Source organism: Xenopus laevis, chromosome 1L (assembly GCF_017654675.1).
Source record: "Xenopus laevis strain J_2021 chromosome 1L, Xenopus_laevis_v10.1, whole genome shotgun sequence".
NCBI classification, from domain to species: domain Eukaryota; kingdom Metazoa; phylum Chordata; class Amphibia; order Anura; family Pipidae; genus Xenopus; species Xenopus laevis.
Window position 1 is genome coordinate 61,692,107 of NC_054371.1, and position 16,602 is coordinate 61,708,708.

Consider the following 16,602-nt stretch of genomic DNA (forward strand, 5'->3'; position numbering starts at 1 on the left):
GTGTTTCGGATAGGGGTCTTTTCTGTAATTAAACTGGATTGTTTTGCTCCTAATTGGGATTAATTATATCTTCGGCTCAAGTACAAGGTACTGTTTTATTATTACAAAAAAGGAAATAATTTAAAAATTTAAATTTTTTGATTAAAAAAAATGTCTATTGGAGATGGCCTTCCCATAATTTTGAGCTTTTTCAATAATGGGTTTTCCGATACCTGTATTTAGGAATAGAGAGTTTACAAATTATTGTAATGGTGCAAAGCGTTCACCCATGTCTAGTGAGTGTGATCTCCACTTAGTATATTTTGCCATTGTGCTGCAGTTTTAATAGTATGCATGAAAGTGCCATCTTACCTTTTAGCATTCACCAAATTTGCTTTCACTTTTGAGCTATTTGCCTTACTTACTGTATTCTCACATGATTGTTACTACTCTTTAAATATAACTTAATGGGAATAGTTAATTAATGGTAATCATTACCATTGATGTGATATGTAGCCTTGAACTGTCAAAGCAATAGATTTTGAAAGGAAAACTTAAACCCTCAAGACAAATGTAAAATTACTCAGTGCTCTTCTCTAGGCACTTTTGCAGTTTACGAAAAAAATTCTAGTTTTCAGATATCCGTTTTTATACTGGTAATACAGTATAACGAATTTGTAGAAACATTGCCACCTGCTGTTCATTTTGTGACTGGCTGTAGTTGACTGAAAATTTATTTTATGAGATACAAAGTGTCTTGTGATGTGAATGAAGTTTTTGAGCAGAGAATATTCATCTGCTATTTCTCTGGTCAGTTCTAAGCAGACCAATATTCTTTTCTCAGGCTTGCTTTTGCCACTCTTTGGTTTGGTTCGGTTCATTTAGTTACAGTAGCCCAGGGGTCCCAAACCTTTTTAACCTGTGAGCCATATTCAAATTTAAAAAGGGTTTGGAAGCAACAAAACCATGAAAAAGTTCCTGGGATTTCAAATAAGGGCTGTGATTGGCTATCTGGTTGCCCCAATGTGGACTTCAAAAATAAGCACCTGTTTTGAGACCACTAGTAGCAAAATCTAAGGGGTTGGTGAGTAACCTGTTGCTCAAGAGCCACTGGTTGGTGATCACTGCAGTAGCCAAAACAATAAAAAAATTAAAAATATTATACTTTTATTTGTGCACATATATATATTGAAACGTCACATTAGTCAGGCCTACAAATCCCCCCCCCCCATAGCCACTGAGTCTCTCTGTGGCATATCCTGGTTTGCTATTGAATATATTAATCCATTTCATGTTGACCATGTTTGACTCCTACAGTTGTAGTACAGTTGTATTAATCATACATGTTTAATAAGGCTTTTTCACATAGACTTCATTAGCACACTGAGGTTGATTTACTAACATATGAGCTAAATAGCCTGCTGGGTCTCCAGTCGGACATCTTTGATCCCGAGGTCCATGTATTGTTTGTTAATTTTGTGTGGAATTTTTCTAGTGAGTCTTGTTTGCACACATGAGAATTTATACTTACAAACATTATGTACATATATGCACGTTACAAGCCTTGAAATGCATCATATCTATTCTCTTCTTCTGAGACTATGTGCAGAGTGCACTACCTCTGTGTGTAGTCCTCCCGGGTCCAGAAGATCTAAGGGCAATAGGAATATTCACTGTGTGGTATCAAATATTTATATAACAATGTTGCTGCATTGCTTAGCCATGAACTGACTTGTCAGGACATTTTATTTATTTATTATTGGCAGTATATGCCCTAAAAGAAGGCTACGTTTCTGTGTGAATGTATTTCTGGGGATGGCGGGGTGTAAATGAAGAAATATACCAGTCTGCCACTGAAAACGTTTTTGTTTTAACGTAAATCCGAGATCCTGTTAATGTAGCTTTCAGATTTCACGGGAAAAAGTGTATATAAGACAAAACCGATGTAAACAAGCATGGCCGGACAAGTGCTTTAAAGAGTCATTTGAAGACATTGGGATAGAAAATAAAAGCGATTTAATAAAACACAATTAAGTATTGAGGGTGGAGTGTGACCGTACGACAAGTGTATAGGTCACTTCTGAGATCTCGCAATTAAAAACATGCTCTCTTCTCCAGTCCAGGCAGTTCATTAAGGGTCAGTTATTAGTGTTATGTGTGATATATATTGTATGCCCTGTGCTATATGTCTCTACCTTCACTGTTTTTTAATTGTTGTGATCTTTTCTTTGCAGGGCATCGTTGTAACGCCACTGCTGCTGCTCCTCTTTGTAAGTATCATGTTTTGAATGCAGTCTAGTAATGGAAGATGCATTATCAATCACTGTTCTACATGTTCTGCATCTGTAACTTGCATATTGCCCCTTCCCATTTTAATAAAGTTTACTAACCAGTACAAACCTTGCACCTCCAGCATCAGAGGCAGAATTATGTACTTAATTATGGCGGACAAAATTAAGCTGGAATTTGGGAAGTTAATGTGATGTAATGTCACCTTCTCAACAGCTGCTCAGAGCCCACTGACCACTGAGTGTAGCAGACACTTTTCAAGATGGTGACCCCTTGTGACAAGTTTGAAGTCCTGGATCATTGCTGCTATTGAGAAGCTGAAACTTTAGGCTGGTGCAATAAATTTAGAATATAAAATGTAGCATTTTTAGCCATATTAATTTTTAGGCTTTAGTTCTCCTTTCAGTGAGCACCCTGTTTTAAGTTTTGAACAAAAGGCCACCTAACTTTCCCTCATGTTCATCCCACTGTCATAACAGACGTGTTATACATATATGGTAATAAAATAAAGACTCATAAAATATTGTATTCACATCTTAATAGGATGGATCCTGTTTAGAACATTGATATCATATTAAGGCAAGACATTTTTTATGCTGAATAAACAGATAACAATAAACAGATTTTTTTAAAAAAAAAAATGTTTTCACTTTATTGTTAATGGGCTTTTAAAACTGTCAGATCTTTTTAGCGCGAGTCCTATACATTTTCACGTACGACATTTTTATAGTAAAACATAGCATAATCCTGCGAAGTTATAAAAGTTATTTATAAAAAAATTCTGGTCTGGTAAATTAATTAATTTAATATTTTACCTTAAATGTAGCACGTATACTGAGCTTTGATAATTTTTCCACGCCAAAATATGTTTCTTTTTTACAGCTGGGATCATCCTCTTCAGTACCCTTTACCTCCATATTCTCTCAGCTGTTTATGACAGTTGTTGTTCCACTTATTATTGGTCAGGTACGTGCTCATTTCCTAAGAGAATAATCATTTCTTCAGTGAGCCTACAAGCCCACATTCTAACATTGGGTTTGGGTTGCTGTGGTTATGCCATCCGCACCAGCGCTGAAAACAATCAGGAATTTGCAAATCTGTAGTGGTGATATTCTAGAAATAGGTTTAGCAATGAAACATTTTACAGACAGAATCTTGTATCATTTAAGACTGTAATGTAATGTGGTCCCATATGTAAATATATTATATTTTATCATATTTTTTAGCATTTTAACCTTTATTGGTAAATAAGGCTAATTGATGGGCAATGCCCCATGAGATAAAATAATGGAATGTAGAAATGTCTGTGTTGCAGTGGGGAGGCTTTATTTAGTTTAACCTGAAAGTGCTTAGGGGTTTGCTTATTTAGGAGCTTCAGTTGCATGCAGCCTTTAGTCATTGGTGAAACTGGGCATATCAATTTTCTTTGCTTATAATAGAACCACATTAGTTTTACCAAAATTGCAGAAGCATCGTACCCCATGTAAGCCCAAGATCAGCTTTTTGGCTGTCCTGGATATTAATTTCCCGCCAGAATGATGGCTAACTGATTTTGAAAGGGGTGGCCTCTTTGACCGTTTTCCCTGTAGATAAAGGTGATTGTGTAAATGGCGGAGACTTTGAGACTAAGAGCTTTTTAAACATTTTTACATAGTTGTTAATACAGGTATGGGGTCCATTATCTGGAAACCTGTTATCCAGAATGCTTTACATTATATTCAAATAACTCAACATTTTAAAGATACAGTCATGGGAAAAACTTTCTTTTTTAAACGCACCAGTTAATGGTGCTGCTCCTCCAGCAGAATTCTGCACTGAAATCCATTTTTTAAAGAGCCAACAGATTTTTGTATTTAATTCTGAAATTTGGAATGGGGTTAGACATAATGTCAGTTTCCCAAGAGCCCTCAGATCATGTGACTTGTGCTCTGATAAACTTCAATCGCCCTTTGCTGCTACACTGCAAGTTGGAGAGATATCAGCCCTCTCCCTTCACAGCAGCCCATCAGCAGGCTATCAAAAGAACAATTGGCAGCTACCTGACACCTCTGCTGAAGGATTAGTTAGCATTGCTAAAGTTGCTCCCTAGCGGTACCTAACGGTATACATGAGAATAGCACCAAAGCAGGAAAGCCCCTGCTTGAGTACAACCCATATTGTGGTATAATACAATGGGAAGGGGAGAAACAATAGCTGTCTCAAAGCATTTCCATCCTGAAGTGCTGGCTCCTTCTCAAAGCTCAGAATCAGGCACAATGCACTGAGATGGCTGCCACTACACACCAATTTTACAGCTAAAGAAATACATTTGTTGGTTCAAGAATAAAATTTGAAATGGTAGAGTGAATAATTTGCAATGTAAACCGTGTAATTTAGAAATAAAAAGTAAGCCATAAAAATCATAACAGAATCCCTTAAAAACTATTCCCATTTACTCTGTGATAATAAAACAGTACCTTGTACTTGATCCCAGCTAAACTACTTTCAATCTTTATAGGAGAAAAACTATCTTATTGGGTTTATTTAATTTTTAAATTGCTTTTAAGCAGACTTAAGGTATGGAGATGCAAATTATGCAAAGAACCCCAGGTCCCGAGCATTTAGGATAACAGGTCCAATACCTGTAATATGTTGGCAAACAAGGGAAAGTTGTGCTCACCACTAATTTTTAAAAACATTAGGCGGGGGTGCAATGAGGCTGTGACCACAAAATACATATAGACAAATACGAGAGTCCTCTGCACTCAACCCATTATCAATATATTTAAGACAGAGACATTTTGTGCATACTGCTACTGAAAAATGCCTTACCCTTTAAACAAAACAGGGATTGTTTGTCCATATATTGCAATATATTTAAGCTGGCCAACTACGTCAAAGTCATCCCATATCTGGCCAGTCCTATGCTCAATTTTCTCTGATTCATTAAGAATTCTATTGCTTAATTATACATTTTACAAAGGGAATAGTTGACGTAGTAGCAGTATGCACAAAATGTCTCTGTCTTAAATATACTGTAATATGTTGGGCCAAAGTTGGTTTGTGTGTCTGCAACTACCTGGTCCTCTAGCTGTGCCCTGTTCACAGAAATTCTTTCATGGTGATTGACCATCAGCCTTTTTTTTAAGAAACATTTTTTATTCAAGCAATAGTTCAATATAAATCTTCCATTTCCAAATACATGCTTTTGTTTTCTTTTATATCTTTACATTGTATGCATTACATTGACAGTGATTTGCATTTACAGAAATTATTAACAGATAAAATCTTATGCATGTCATAGTTTGTTCTATCTATGTTGGTTTTGTGCATTCTGAGTTTCCGTCAGAATTCGTGTGGACCATCACCATCAAAAAAGTAATTCAAAAACAGGTGGAATTCCAACCTGTGCTTCCTTTTACTGATTCTACTTGGTATCTGGGGAGGTGCCAAGTTTTAGATGCTTTAGATCAGTGATCCCCAACCAGTAGCTCGTGAGCAACATGTTGCTCCCCAACCCCTTGGATGTTGCTCCCAGTGGCCTCAAAGCAGGAGCTTATTTTCCAATTCCAGGCTTGGAGGCAAGTTTTGGTTATATAAAACCAAGTGCACTGCCAAAGAGAGCCTCAATGTAGGTTAAAAATCCACATAGAGCTACCAAATGGCCAATCACAGCACTTATATGGCACCTCAAGAATATTTTTCATGCTAGTGTTGCTCCCCAACTCCTTTTACTTCTGAATGTTGCTCATGGGTTCAAAAGGTTGGGGATCCCTGCTTTAGATGTTCTCAAATTCCTGGCCCTGGCCTATATCTGAACATGCTACATATTCCTTTCTTGAGATGGCTTAATCTGGTTTGGGTAGCAGTTCATTATTAATATATTTCTATGCTTTACACATGCTTCCCAGTTGTTCTATATGTGCTTTTTACTTACAGTAATAGCATCCAGCAGTTTTCCCTTTTGTTTAGATTTTTATCCCTCCAGAGGGAGAGTTGCTGGGGCCATCAGGATAACAACAGGATTCTCTGGGATACAATTGTGGGTGACAGTTCAGATTCACAACACATCCAAGTTATCCTCTGGAGGTGTCTAATGAGTGGCCTCTTGCTCAAAGCTCTGCAGATGTCACTGGCAATGTTAGTCCAACATCATGTATATTTAATTAGTGTTCAGATCATCAATATTAAATAGTAATCCAGGCGACATATTTGTGAACATAGGCCGAAAAAGCGACTGGAATCGCTTCTTACCCATTAATTGGAAGGCTGTATAATTACCCATGAAAAACACCATTGCAGACATGTTCGCTGCTAATAGAGCAGTCATTAGGAAAAAAAAGAATTTTTAAAGAAAAATGAACACAAATGAAAATAATAATGTAATGGTGAAAAAAAAATTGTTTTTCAATATGCATTGGACAACTTAGATAACCTTATTCTGCATTTTCGAGCAAGGAAGTAGATATAGATATATATTTAGATAGATATACTGTATGGGTCTTGATCCCATAAAAATAAGTCAGTGTGTGTGTGTGTGTGTATATATATTAAAATACACTACACATTACCTCAATAAGCATACTTAATTGTACCCACTGGTATGGGAGCGGTTATCTAGCGTGTTTGGGTCCTGGGAATTTCTGGATAAGGGATCTTTCCATAATTTGGATCTCTGCTAAAATAATTTTAACATTGAACCCAAAACTATTGTTTTGCCTCCAATGAGGATTAATTCAATCTTAGTTAGCATCAAGTACAACGTACTGTTTTATTATTACAGAGAAAAAGGTAATTATTTAAAAAATATTTACAATGGAGTCTATGGGAGATGGCCTTCCAATAATTCAGAGCTTTCTGGATAACGGGTTCCTGGGTAATGGATCTCATACTATTCAAATAGGGTGTCTGCAAATTTAGCTTTGATCACAGTATCAGACCGCGTTTCGGGGGCCCACCTTTGACCCAGTTTGTGTGCCTTTTCCACAATGGCTGTCACCATCACTTTAAATCGAAACTGACACGTTCCTATAAAAATCATAGGAACGTGTCCGTATCAGTAAAGAGATGCTACACGCTAAATATTTGCAGCTTAAAACCCCCTAAAGCCGCCCCAGCCTGGCGAACCTTTATGAAGCCGACCCTTCGACATGGCTAAGGGATCTTCCACGGCTGTCTCAGTGACACTAGGTTGGGGGCGGTACAATTCTTCCATTGGCTGGAGTCCTGTTATCATTTGTTATTAGCCTATAGCAGGATTGCTTCGCCCCCAGCCCAGCGTGACTGGAACAGCACAGAAGATCCTTTAGCAGTGTAGTGGGGTCGGCTTCATTAAGGTTCGCCGGGTTCCTAACGTTCCTATGATTTTATAGGAACGTGTCCGTATCACTTTAATGACACATAACATCTAACTAAAATTGACAGGAGGGCTTTGAGACAATATAGAGAAGTTAGTGGAGACTTTCAAAATATCATAAATAATGTAAATAAAATAAAGTGACAATGCATTGTATCCATGGACAATCTTGACAGACTGGAGACTAATTTTTTTTTTTAAAGGTGGACGTCAGAATAACTTCATGCTGTATATTTGCAGATTGCTAAAGGGGTAGTTCACCTTTAAGTTAGCTTTTAGTATGTTATAGAATTCTAAGCTACATTTCAATTGGCTTCTGACTCTTTCAAGCTTTCAAATGGGGGTCAGAGACCCATCTAAAAAAACAAATGCTTCGTAAGCATACAAATGTATTGTTATTGCTACTTTTTATTATTCACCTTTCTATTTAGGCCTCTCCTATTCATATTCTAGTCTTTTATTCAAATCAATGCATGGTTGCTAGGATAATATGTACCCTAGCAACCAGATTGGTAAAATTGCAAACTGGAGAGCTGCTGGATAAAAAGCGAAATAGCTCAAAAATCACAAATAATAATAAATGAAAACCAATTGCAAATTGTCTCAGAATATCACTTTCTACATCATACTAAGAGTTGGCTCAAAAATGAACAACCCCTTTAAGTTGCCGTTTTAGTTGTGCCCCCAAAATCCATACTAGAAACAACTAGTGTTGTTCAAATAAAAATTTGCTTTTCAGAAATGCTAAGCGAACATTATGGGCGTTATTTATTAGATATGCACTGAATCCACTATTTTGGATTTGGCCGAACCCCCGAATCCTTTGCGAAAGATTCAGCGAATACCGAACCGAATCCTAATTTGCATATGCTGATTAGGGGTGGGAATGGGAAATTTTTTTTACTTCCTTGTTTTGGGACAAAAAGTGACGTGCTTTCCCTCCCCGCCCCTAATTTGTTTATACAAATTAGGATTTGGTTTGGCTGGGCTGAAGCATTTGGCCGAATCCGAATCCTGCTGAAAAAAGGCCAAATCCCAGATTCGGTGCATCCCTATTATTTATCAAAGGTTGAATTTTAGAGTTTTTTTATACTTCGAATGACTCAAAACAACTCACAACTCGAATGGTTTCTAATTTAAAAAAAACTTGAATAGGAAAAACTTGATTCCTTGAGTTTGGGGTTAATAATCTGAAAACTTGAATTAATCAAGTTTTCGACCTCCGGGGGGGCCCTGAGGGGGTGTGGGTCCTGGCCCAATCGCACCCCCTGCTCCCCCGGGAGTTACGCCACTGCGTGTATGAACAGGAATGTGACTACTTTCAATCTTGTTTTTTTTACCTATTCGTGCAAGAAGAACAAAAATGGTTCCTATTTCCTAATTAACACGATAGAAAAAATTATGTTCAGCATAAGCCCTATTCAGTAAACTAATCTTGGAAAAAGGGTTTATACTTTTTTTTTTGTCTCGTGCAGTATGCTACACCTTAAAACAGATGTGTCCTGTCTATATTTTCTTACCGATGGTACTGCCATTAATGTTTGCAGGTCTTTACTGTAATGCTAATAAAACAAGAATACCCAAATCAAATCTGTTACCCATTTAGCAAAATACAAGAGCAAAAAAGGCATATACTTCATTACTATTTGATATTGGTGCACATGTCCGTTTGTCTGTGTTAAGCAAATGAACATCTTCCCCCTCTCAAACTGTGATGTTACAGTTGTAATGATCCCCAAGCAGCTGTGTTTATTAAGGACGCCTGTCTATTTTTCCAGTGCACTTTAATCTCTGTTCTTGTGCTAGAGGTGCAGCAAAATAACAAAACAAAGTTGGAGTGCAAGGGTTAAGGCACATACACTGGTGCCATGGATAGACACTGATGTCTGTTACTCCCTTACGCTTTTATGCCATCTTCCTTTCCTGCACATAAGTGCTTGTGACAGACCTTTATTTTATGTTTTATATTAAAGAGCAATTTATGATTAAATGTTAATGACATAGAATTTTCACAGTGCGCCTGTATATCCTACCAGTTTGAACATTTTTCAAAGAAGCACACCAAAAACCCACTGTTTTCAATGAATAAATAATAAAAAGCATGTCTGCACATTATCATTCATGCATTCCGTATCTGCCCGGCCACTTATTAACTCTTGTGGCACAGAAGGATGTAAGTGACATGCTGTGTTGCACACAAAAGTTTTGTGAAGTGTCGTCCGCCGCATTGAGGCACGACAAGAACTACCTTGTGTTTTCAACATAGGAACTGATAGCTGTAGTTTGAATGGAACTTGCTCCAGTGTGGCATATTGCAAGTGTTGAGCTTCATATTGAAGTACAGGTATGATAATGAGACCTGTTATCTAGAATACTACCTGGGGTTTTCCGGATAACGGATCTCTCTGTAATTTAAATCTTCATACCGTAAAGGAGAAACAAACCCTTAATAATAATAAACTCTACCCCCTTCCCTACATAACCCCCCCCCCCAGCCTAGCTGCTACCCCGGGCAAATGCCACTAACTCTTTACTTACCCTTCCGTGCAGATTTTGTCCAGAGCAGTTCATGGGCACCATCTTCTTCTCTTCAGTAATCTTCGGAATGAGACCGGCGAAGCAGCGAATGTACAGTTGGAGCAATTTTCTGTTTCGCGACAACTGCGCATGTGCCGAAACTCACGAAAATTGCCGAAGCGCCTGTCTCATTCTGAAGATTACCGACGCGGCTGAAGATGGCGCCCGTGAACTCCGCTGGACAGAATCTGCATGGAGGGGTAAGAAAAGAGTTAGGGACATTTGCCTGGGGGGGGGCAGCTAGGCTGGTGGGATGAGGTTCTATGTAAGGAAGGGGGATAGGGTTTTTTTTTTTTATAAAGGGTTTGTTTCTCCTTTAAGTCTATTAAAAAAAAATTATGTAAACATTAAATAAACCCAAATAGGCTGGTTTTGCTTCCAATAAGGATCAATTATATCTTAGTTGGGATCAAGTACGAGTTACTATTTTATTATTACAGATAAAAAGGAAATTTAAAATATCTGGATTATTTGATTATAATGGAGTCTATGGGAGACAGCCTTCCCGTAATTCAGAGCTTTCTGGATAACGGGTTACCGGATACCAGATCCCATACTTCCCATATATTTTGCTTTCAGATTATATAATTATGGAAATGGTTTTATGAAAAGCATATACAGTATCTACTATAGGTACCTGTTGTCCAGAATGCTCGGGACCTGGGGTTTTTCCGGATAAGGGATGTTTATGTAAATGGATCTTCATACCTCAAGTCCACTAAAAAATAATGTAAACATTAAACAAACCCAATAGGATTGTTTTGCCTCTAATAAAAATAAATTATATATTAGTAGGTATTAAGTGCAAGGTACTGTTTTATTACTACAGCGAAAAACAAAATGGAGTCTATGGAAGACAGCGATTCCTTAATTTGGAGCTTTCTGAATAACGGATCCCATTCCTACTTCTGTATTTACCTGTCTGATGAGAAATAAGCAGAGGTTATGATATGATATGCAGAACTGAACTAAGGACCTTTTAGTGGCCATAAACATCACTGAGAAATTAAATGCATTCCCAATATTTAATTTGAGTAATATAGGTTGCCAGAAAACACACACCCCATATGTAATAAAAGGCACTAAGTTTAACCCATGGCAACCAATAAGATGCTTGCATTTAAACAGTATGACTAGTAAATCCTACATGCTGATTGGTTGCTAGGAGATAATGCCCCTGGGCAAACTTAGTGACTTTTATTACATAACCCCATTAGTACTTTGTATGAAAGGTTACAAAATCAGAGCTCCTTGAGCTTTTTTGCAAACATTAGTGAGCATAATTTTAATACATACCGGAAAGTGTCCGTGTCAAAATTGTGGAAAATAAATGACACGTATATAAAGCTGTGTATATCGCCTTATGCCTGATTGTATTTACATTAAAAAGAAGTGGGTGATATATCTATAGAGGTGCGTTTTATTTTTTTGATGCCCAAATGGCGTAATTTTATATTTTACATCACCTCAGAACTGGTATAAACCATTCAATTCAAGGGAATAAAATCAGGTGGAAAAAAGAAAATCCTAAAGACTAGGACTACACGGCCGACATTGATGTGATCTGACGCTCGGCGACTAAACGCACGCGTCAAGTCGGATGCAACAGGAACAAGGTAAGTAATGTAAAGTCGGATTGTGTCGCAACGGTGATCAGACACGACTGTCGGATGCAAAGGCTACAAGCTGCGTCTGCATCCGACAGGAGCTTCGGATCACTGTTGCGACACTATCCAACGTTTACTTACCTTGTTCCTGTCGCATCCAACTTGACGCATGCGTTTAGTAGCCCTGCGTCGGATCGCATCAATGTCGGCCGTGTAGTCCTAGCCAAAATCCTGCAAAAGAAACTCTAGTGAAAAATGATTTAAAAAAAAAGAAAAAGCTGAATTTTTGTAGCTGCCACTGCTTTTTATTCTGGGCTTGGCATGGATGCAAATGACTGTGGATATGATCAGGGATATTCATGGATCAATTAGTATTAAAATTTGTATTAAAATCTGATTAATCTAATCTAAAATGTTACTGTGAATGGACAGAAGCCCAGCACAATAGCAACAATAGCTTCATTCTGGTACCAATGGGGAGCAAAACCATGGTTTTGAAACCTTACAATACAGCTAGCAAAAAGATTAAAATAAAGAAAAAAAAGGTATTTTCACTAAAACCACATAATTTTTTAAACAAAAAAATACAAGTTTCTTGTCAGTATAACTGCTAGTAATGTTATTACAGTCATGTCAAAAACTTCTGCACCCTTTAAAGGAGAAGGAAAGGTTAAAACTAAGTAAGCCTTATCAGAAAGGTTCATCTAAATATACCAGTATACCCTCAAAGTAATGCTGCTCTGAGTCCTCTGTCAAAAGAAACACTACATTTCTTTCCTTCTATTGTGTACATATGGGCTTCTGTATCAGACTTCCTGCCTTCAGCTTAAACCTCATTGCCCCGGGCGTGAGCATGCTCAGTTTGCTCCTATTCCCCTCCCCTCCCTTCTCTACTGTAATCTGAGCCCAGAGCAGGGAGAGACTCAGGCAGGAAGTGATTTCACACCATGTTAATACTGCAGCTCCTATCCTAAATAAACAGAGAGTTTCTAGAGCATTTTACTCAGGTATGGTAAAACATTCTACAGAATAAATATAGCATTCTAGCTTGCACTAATGCAGCAAATCTATTGGCAATAAAATGCCTCTGTAGCTTTCCTTCTCCTTTAAGCTATTAACCAACCTTGAGAATTCCTTTTTGGAACAGCAGAACTTTATCATCTTATATATATATATATATATTATATAAATACAGAAATATCATGATATTTGGCTTCACGCAGAAAGTCAAGTGGTCTTAATAAGGTTTGTTTTCTGATCCTAAAGTCTTGCACGTGGGCTGGAAAATGAAAAAGAAATCCGGTAATTTAATATTGTAACGCATTAACAGAAATGTTCTTTTTTTATACTGAATCTAAAAACAAAAAATGATGACCTCACTTTCATCGGAGGTGATGACCGTTTTTTCCTTCTTTTATCTGCTATGTATTTTTGATTATATTTAATTGTATTATTGGTTCACCAGACATATGTAAAAACTGATCCATTGGCACTTTATCAGCCTCTTCTCTGAAGAGGAAGGAGGGATAAAAGAGAGGGGGCTGCATTACCCCCTTAATTACTCATGTGCGGTTTAGTTCATATGCATCCATTAATTGAATGAAAATAAAAGAATTCAAATGGCATTTGTCTTAAGATTTATGAAAACTCTAGATATTCAGACTTTGAATTATTTAAACTCCCCAAACACATACACTTTTGGTTTTCAAGCATAAGTTATAATTTAATTAAAAACTTCTGGTGCATCCCTGGATTTTTAAATATTTAAGTGTTCCATGGATCACATTCGATTATCTGCCGTCATGTAATTCCTGAAGATGTCACAATTTTAAGGTTCCTAAAGTTGCACTCGGAATTGTCTGTTGATGCAAGAGGGATTGTGATAATTACACACATCCATTAGGATCAGCAGAGGAGATAAACATCAGGGAGGCTTAATGGGCTTGTCTCTGTGACAGCTAGCAAAGAACATTTGACATAATTAAGGACAGATTTGAATGCAGTTGAAAATATACTCTCATTATATGTGCCCAGTGGAAGTTGCACTAAAACTGTTAAATTCCCCAGAAGACGTCTGTAGTGGCTGGGAAGCGTTTGAAATCCACTGTGGCAGTCGTTCTGCTTACGCTCTTCCTTTTCTGCTGTCACATTTACTTTGTGATGCCTAAGTTGGCTGTGTATATACAGGAGAAAAAGGGCAACCTGTTGGCTTTCTCTCTTTCAGATAGTACGGCGCTACATCAAAGACTGGCTGGAAAGGAAGAAGCCACCGTTTGGTGCCATCAGCAGCTGTGTCCTGCTAATGATTATCTACACAACATTCTGTGACACATTCTCTAACCCAAACATTGACCTAGACACTTTCAGCTTGGTTGTTATAGTATTTATCAGTAAGTAGAGTGCTAATTTGACATATAGTATGATTTCTTTTAACTGATTGTTCCTAGTTGTGCTCATAATGTGCATTATTAAATATTGCAATTAAACATTGTGAGCTAAAACTATATACACAGTGCCTTGCAAAAGTATTCATCATCATAATATAGAAGCAACATAAGACTACCAGGTACTGTTCTCTACTTGTTAGACATGCCACTTAGAGGCAACCGTCACTTTGAAGGAGCTACAATGTTCTGTAGCTAAGACTGGAGTAAAGGTGCACCAGGCAATTATATAAAGAGCAGGTATGGGAGTGTGGCACAAATAAGCCATTGCTCAAATAGAACTACCTGAAATCATACCTGGAGGCTCAAGAAAGACTGTGACGCAAATGCAATGTTTGAAAAGATTCTGTGGTCAAGTAAGGCAACGATAAAGAATTTTCTATCTCTCCCAAAACTCAGAAAACACTATACCTACAGTGAAGTATGGTGATTCTGGTAGCGTCATGCTTTGAGGCTGCTTTCGTCTGAGCTTCTTTTTAAAACATTAGGATGAATGTAAGGGGCAAGATCCAGGGGAATACTACTAAACAACTCAAAGTTCATCATTCAGAAGGTCAATGATATCTGCTTTTTGACTCCCCTGGACTAGGACTCCCTGCAAAAATAGGCCAGATTTACTCCATAATAAACTGTTATTTGTGCAAAAATCTGGATTTACAAAATAGAAACATGTTGGATCCAGTACGTAAAACAAAGTCGCATTAAGGAAAACAAAATCTGAGTTTGTTTTGTCAACACAGGGGCTGAACCCTTATTCTAACAGCGTATTTAATATTTTTCTAACACTAAACAGTGGCACAATGTTTTAGTGCTTTAAAACAAAAATATCAGAAAGGACAACATTTCAGCACAGGATTTGTGATCTCCATAAAACAAGAGAATTGAACAAGGGTCTGAATAAATTTACAAGGTACTTGTATTGCTTAGTTTTCCGAAGTCGCCCAAAGTTGAGGAAACTTCGGGCGACTTTGGAAAACCGAAGCGATCCGTCTTCCATCCCGATTCACATTCTTGCCAGCGGGAAGGCATTTTGGGGAGATAAGTTGCCAGAAGAAGAGGCTTCACGTCTACTACCACCCTAAAAGTTAACTTAAAGGTGACCCACCCCTTTAAAATAACCTTTGTCATGCACCGGTATGCAGTGTTCTAGTTTGACCCACTGCTTGATTTTCATAATATCTGAGCTGTCCCATACATAATTATGTCGTTACCAGCAATAATGTGCAGAAGGCAAAACATTTTCCTTTGTGCAAACAATTCCGCCATTACTCTTATTTAATATACATTTTGCAAACCTATGAAAGTATCTAGCGACTCATCCTCAAGCAGAAAAAATATTTATTGTTTGCACCAGTGTGTACAGTGTATGTAATAAAACTCTCACTGAGAGTTTATTTTGCAGCATAAAAATTACATCTCCTACAAGTAGGTCTTAAAAATGTGCAATAAACAAAATCACAATGTAGTTACTGCCTAATGAACTGTATCACATCAGTTTGTGCAAATTTTTGTTCTTATGCAAATTGTTCTCCCATTTACGACTTTTATTTAATTTCCCCATTAGTATCTGTCCCTGTTAGACAACAAAACAATTTAACAGTTAATAACTACATTCAAAGTAGTTCTGAAGCAGGAAAGGAAAATAATTCACTAATAAACTATTCTGCATGAAATATAACATTTATAGAACAACATTTTAATAGTTGTTTCTATCTACATTCATGTGTGTTGCAATTGTTTCTAATTATGACTTTTCCTAAATTTACTTGTTTTTTCTTTAAAGGGAATGTAATGCTTTCCCCCAAAGTGGAAGGAATTTTAATAGACACCTCAAAAAACATCTGACAGGTTAACCTCCAGTCTTTCGTCAAAGGTGCATGGTCAGCACCCATTGCTCTGTTGAAAGCAGAAGGAGATTGAAGTACGATACTTTGGGGGAAGACTTAACATTCCCATTAAAAGCTTATTTTTCTCCTTAAAAGCTGTGTTTCAAATCCGTAAACAGCTTTTTTTTGTATGTTGTTGCTGGTTTTGGAACTGCTGTTAATTTGATTTCTTTTTATCTTTGCAGTATTTTTTATCCAGTTGGCATTCATGCTTTTAACATTCCTCTTTTCTACAAGGTATGCTTACTTCTGTTACTTTTTGCTTACAAATGCAGGTGAGGTTGTGCAGAAATTGAGGAGAGACGTGGCAATCACCAGAAGCAGCCTCCAGTGCTCCCAATTCTCTCAAACTACAGCGCAGCTGTTGGCTGTCAGTGGGAATTGTAGTTCTACAGGGCTTCATAGCTCTTTAATGCCAGTGGGGCTGTTTCTCGGCCCAGGTGCAGGCACATGGACAGATTTTGGCGATGAAATGTACACTTTCT

At 37.4% G+C, this 16,602-nt stretch overlaps 1 protein-coding gene across 1 annotated transcript in view; it reads left to right on the forward strand.

Annotated features, from left to right (window-relative positions):
• Positions 1-16,602, forward strand: part of slc10a7.L (solute carrier family 10 member 7 L homeolog) — a gene marked incomplete at its 5' end in the record, with an annotated part of 123,382 nt that overhangs the window by 90,075 nt on the left and 16,705 nt on the right. Inside the window, 4 exon segments of the mRNA NM_001172194.1 lie at positions 2,214-2,249; positions 3,151-3,234; positions 14,012-14,177; positions 16,303-16,354. Coding sequence (NP_001165665.1) covers positions 2,214-2,249; positions 3,151-3,234; positions 14,012-14,177; positions 16,303-16,354 — 338 coding nt within the window.